The sequence below is a fragment of the Nesoenas mayeri genome, assembly GCF_963082525.1.
Source record: "Nesoenas mayeri genome assembly, chromosome: 1".
NCBI classification, from domain to species: domain Eukaryota; kingdom Metazoa; phylum Chordata; class Aves; order Columbiformes; family Columbidae; genus Nesoenas; species Nesoenas mayeri.
The window spans coordinates 191383983-191388899 of NC_137541.1; the positions used below are offsets into that span (position 1 = coordinate 191383983).

The window sequence follows — 4917 nt, forward strand, 5'->3', positions numbered from 1 at the left end:
AGGCGCTCGGGGGAGCCGGCAGGAACGGCTGGTGCTGCGCTGCTCCTGCAAACCGTGCTGGGAAAACGGGAGGACGCCCCGTCCACATATATATTTTTTTTTTCTCGGCGACTGAAAGGTTTCCTCGCTGTGTCATGAGAAAAGATGCGAATATGCAAACGTTGTCTGGTATTGTCCCGGCTCCGGGTGAAAAGTTAAAGCATAAAAGCGGCGGGGGAAAGCTGAGAGGGGGTTGCCTCTTCAAAGGGGTCTGGCTGGGCCGGGGGAGCCGGGTGATGCTTGCCCGGGAGCTGCTCTTCCAGGGCCAGCATTTCCAGAGGGTTTCCAAGGCGTCGGGGTTGGAAAAAGCGAGTATGCGTGGAGGGGCAGGTCGCCGGTTCTCTGTGGGCTCGGCCATGTTATAGCGAGGGAATCGCCCCGCGGGGTGGCGGGCGAAGGCAGATGGGTCCTCCCGTGGATCCTCCGGCCCCGCACCCAGGCCCCTGCGGGCGGAGGGATGCTCAAGCCTCGCTCCAGAGGAGGGAACGAGGGCAGCCTGTGTTTTAGGCGAAGGCACCCTCAGCCTTCATCCCTTCTCGGCACCGGTGCCCAGCCTGGGACAGGGAGGGTACGTAGCACCTGACCTCGAAGCTCTGCAGACACACGCAGGGGAAAGGAGGCAGCGCCCTCGGAACGGGGGATTTTTCTTCTTACCTCTCCTTCATCGCCCGTGACCGAGTGGGTGCGGGAGCGGATAGGAAGCGCATTAGAAAAAGCAGTGGGCCGTCGCGGTGGGATTTGTTGCTTAAAACAACCAAGACAAAACGACTTTGTGGATTTTTAATCAAAACTCCCACCCCCTCCGCCCCTTCTCTTCCCTCCCCCCCAGCCCCAAGCACGGAGAAGAGCTGGTTAAAGTGCTGCCTACAGATCGGCCGCGATACACGGCTCCCATATTCCCACCCTCGCCCTTAGATCTCCCTCTCTGTCTTTTGCAAGTCCCTTGATTTCATCCTTTGAACCTGTGATTGGAGGTTAAAGTGCACCAGGTTGCAATGGAAGGAGGAAGCTCTTAAACAATAAAGGCTTGAATATTTAGCTGTGATCAGGTCGCTGCCCTCTCCTTATCTTTTTAAATGCAAATCGTCTTTTAGGAGTAGTAGCTATATACCCAGCGCCTCTCCACGTCACCTGCCTTTGGTGTGTCTGGGCCATTACTAATAGAGCCTTGTAAACAATCGTTAATCATGTAAGTGCTGCCAGCCATTGGATTCGGATCGGGAGCCGGGAGCGCGGAGCGCAGCGCGGGGCCGCGGCCCCTCCGCCTGCCCCCTCCCCGCCCCGGGCAGCCCGTCCCCAGGCAGCAGGAGCGCCGCTGCGAGAGCCCCGGGCAGCATGCGGAGAGACGCCGCCGGGGCCCCACCAGCATGTACGTGAGCTATCTCCTGGAGAAGGACGGGCCCATGTACCCCGGCCCGGTGCGACACTCGGGGGGACTCAACCTGGCGGCGCAGAACTTCGTGGGCGCCCCACAGTACGCGGACTACGGCGGCTACCATGTGAACCTCGACAGCACCCAGTCCCCCGGCCCGGCCTGGCCCGCGCCTTACGCCGCCCCGCTCCGCGATGACTGGGGCGCCTATGGCCAAGGTGCGCCGCCGGCCGCCAGCGCCGTCCACGGTCTCAACGGCGGCTCCCCCGCCGCCGCCATGGCCTACAGCCCCGCCGACTACCACCACCACCACCACCATCCGCACGCCCACCACCACGCCGGCCCTGCGCCCCACTGCTCCGCTGGGGTCATGCAGCCCCTCAACGCCGCCAGCGCCGCTGCCGCCGCGCCCGAGCCGCTCTCCCCCGGCGGGCAGCGCCGCGGCCTCTGCGAGTGGGTGAGGAAGCCGGCGCAGCCCCCACTCAGCAGCCAGGGTAAGTGCGGGCCGGGGGAGGGCTGGCAGGCGGGGGACTGCCCCGCCGACCGCTTCTCCGTGCGCCGCTGGCTTCTCGGGTCACTGTGCGCCGGGCAAAGCTGCGGCGGGTGGGAAGCACCCTGTAACAAACCCACTCGAGGGCCGATCCTCGGAAGAACGCGTGCTGCCGGCCTCAGCCGACAGTGGTCTGCGCTCCGCAGTATGGCCCGCCGCGGTGCTGGCCGGGCAGCGGCAAGGGCGGCTCTCCACCGGGAAGCACGGCTGCCAGCCCTACAGGGCCTGTGTCCCAGGGTGCGCTCCAGCGGAGCAGGGCAGAATAGCCCGGGATCCCGATGACATGATTGCTCTTCCTCCCGCTGCTCCGCTCGTCCACTTATAGCCACTTAGAAGATTTTTATAACCAATTATAGTCATATAAATCATCGGCCGGTGTCGCTCCTCATTTGTTTCTGAGTCACTGGGCGCCTACCCTTTACTAAAGTCTCCGTGCAGCCGGGCCTTCCGAGCGCGACTGCGGCTGTCCGCTGACCCCTGCGGGCTGTGTCCCCGGCCAGACCGGGCCGGTGGGGCCGGGAGGTGTGAGGGCGTGCCCCCCACACCCCTGGTCCCCCGGCGACGGGAGGCCGGCAGCGACTGCGGCGGGTAGGATGGTTCAGGCTGTGGCCGGCGCCGCTCTCCCTTGTGATGTTAATAACTTGGAGACCCTCTCTTTTATTTCCTTCCCCTTCATCTGCCAGAAAAGATGCGTGTCCCCCCGCTTTCATATACCCTTTCCACGACTGTTGTATCCTCTTTTTCTTGTTTTTGTCTTTTTTTTTTCTTTCTCAATATTTATTTTTATATATTGGCCGAAGAAAAAGGGTGGATACTTTAGCAGCAAATAACGACCTCTGGCATTCCTCTCTCATCCCCTTGCCTTGCGTGACGAAAGGCAGGGCCGGCGGGAACTCACCGGGTGCCGTGGGCTTGGGGTCCCGGCCACGCCCGCGGCCGCTGCGCCTCGGCGGAAGCTCCGGTGCCCCAGTGCCGGCCGCTGGCACCAGCTACGCTCCGGGTGGCAGTGGCGGTTGAGCTCTCCCAGGCCCGTCGGTCTTCCCATAGCAGCCCGTGGTGTTCCCACAGTTTGGGCTTGTGTAGTGGTGGCCAGTCCCTTGTCTCCATTCAAATTCTGCCTTTGGAGCCAGTGTTTATGTTAATGTGCAGGGCTGGGGGGATGAAAGCGCCTGCCGCCATTTGTTCAGTAGTGGTAATTCAAACAGAATGTGGCTGTCATTAAGGCTTTGAGAGGGGTTTTTCTTTGATAAGATCTCCTTGTTCTGCATTGTTTGGGATTGTGTTCCCTATTCACTGGCTCTGGGGAGTTTTCTCTGATCAGACTTGTATCTTTACAGGGTACTTTCGTTGTGGTTTGCAGAGAGTTTACCTGAACAAAGTCAGCCTGCTAGCCATTAAACACCTTGGGGGCAGAGACTCCCGCCTTGGCTCCCTGGGGAACGGGAGGGCCGGGGACACAACCAGTTAAACAAGAAACCCTCAGGAGAAAGGCGGTCAGCGGCTGCGGCAGTGCGCTCTCGCCGGCTGCCCTCTGGCATTCGCCTTCGAATTTCTCCGGGTTTGTTCTCTGGGTTTTTTTGAGATCCAAAGTTGCATGTCTCTCTTCCAGGGTCCCCGAGAAGTCCCTTTAGCCGCTGCTCTAACACCCGCTGCCGGGGAGGAGGGAGGGAAGCCGGGCAGGAACCCGACCGGGCCCCGAGGGCCGCTCATGGTTTTCTGCGCTTAGATTGGCGTTTCTTGTTCAGAAACGAAGCTGCTGTGCCCTGAGTGGGGCTTTCTTTCTTCTCCTATTTCCTTTCTCTTTGCAAAAATTTGTTCTCGGTAGGGAAGGCAAAACAAAACCGAAAGTCAACACCAAGTGCACAACAGAGGTGTTGTTCTAAGAGTAGTGCTCTATCGTGCGGTGGGGCAAGGCCCGGCAGCCGGGGCCTAGATCCCGCGCCTGGCTTGCCCTTACAGTCAGCACGCCTGGGGTTTCTGCCTCATGTCCACAAGGAGCTGTGGAACTTCTCCCGTCCCCTCTGTTTGCTGTATCTAGAAAAACCTCGATCAGGGAGAGGAGAGCAGGAAGTAGAGGAGGCCCGATCCTGCTGGCCCTGTACTCACAGAGATGAGAGTCGTGCTTCACGCGTGCCCCTTGTCTTTGGCTTTCCCAACCCGGCTTTATTTTCTGCAGTTAAAACCAGGACGAAAGACAAGTACCGCGTCGTGTACACCGACCACCAGCGGCTGGAGCTGGAGAAGGAGTTTCACTACAGCCGCTACATCACCATCAGGAGGAAAGCGGAGCTGGCCTCCAACCTGGGGCTGTCGGAGAGGCAGGTCTGTCCCACGAGTGTCGCTCCCCACACCCGCCGTGTGTGACCGGGATGCAAGGGACAGGGATGCGTAAAACCGGGATGCGGGGCAGGGATGCGCGGGGCAGGAATGCACGAAGCCGGGATGAGGGTAAGGGATGCGGGGTCGGGATGCGCGGAGCAGGGATGCGCAGGGCAATGATGCTCTGTCGGTGCGGCCCTCCCCAGAGGGGGACGTTCCCGGGAAACCACCTCACTCGCTTCCCTCTTGTCCGCCCCGGTAGGTGAAAATCTGGTTCCAGAACAGGAGGGCGAAGGAGAGGAAGATCAATAAGAAGAAGCTGCAGCAGGCGCAGCCTGGTGGCGCGGAGCCACTCAGCCCCGGCGTCCCGCTGCAGGGTCCGGCGGCGGGGGCGGCAGCCGCTGGGCTGGGCCCCGCCGCCCCACAGTGACAGCGGCCGGGGGACGGCGGCGCAGGGACTGCTGGAGGGGGCGGCCGCGGCGGGGCCTGGCCGGGCCAGGCCGGGGCCGGGGGGGGCACGGCGGGAGAGTCCCCCCCATATGCACTACACCGCTCCGCGGGGCCGGCCGTGTGTACAGATGTACAGTGTATGTGTCTCGTCGTCCGGGGGAAGCGTGGCCATCTCTTTATTATTATT

General features: G+C 61.6%; 1 protein-coding gene across 1 annotated transcript; it reads left to right on the forward strand.

The window, feature by feature from the left end:
- Positions 1–1406: 1406 nt before the first annotated feature.
- Positions 1407–4710, forward strand: CDX2 (caudal type homeobox 2; the record flags this gene model as incomplete). Its single annotated transcript, XM_080362475.1, has 3 exons — positions 1407–1905; positions 4138–4283; positions 4543–4710. The coding sequence occupies 3 exons, from the start codon at positions 1407–1409 to the stop codon at positions 4708–4710; spliced, it is 813 nt and encodes a 270-aa protein (XP_080218601.1).
- Between the last annotated feature and the right edge of the window lie 207 nt (positions 4711–4917).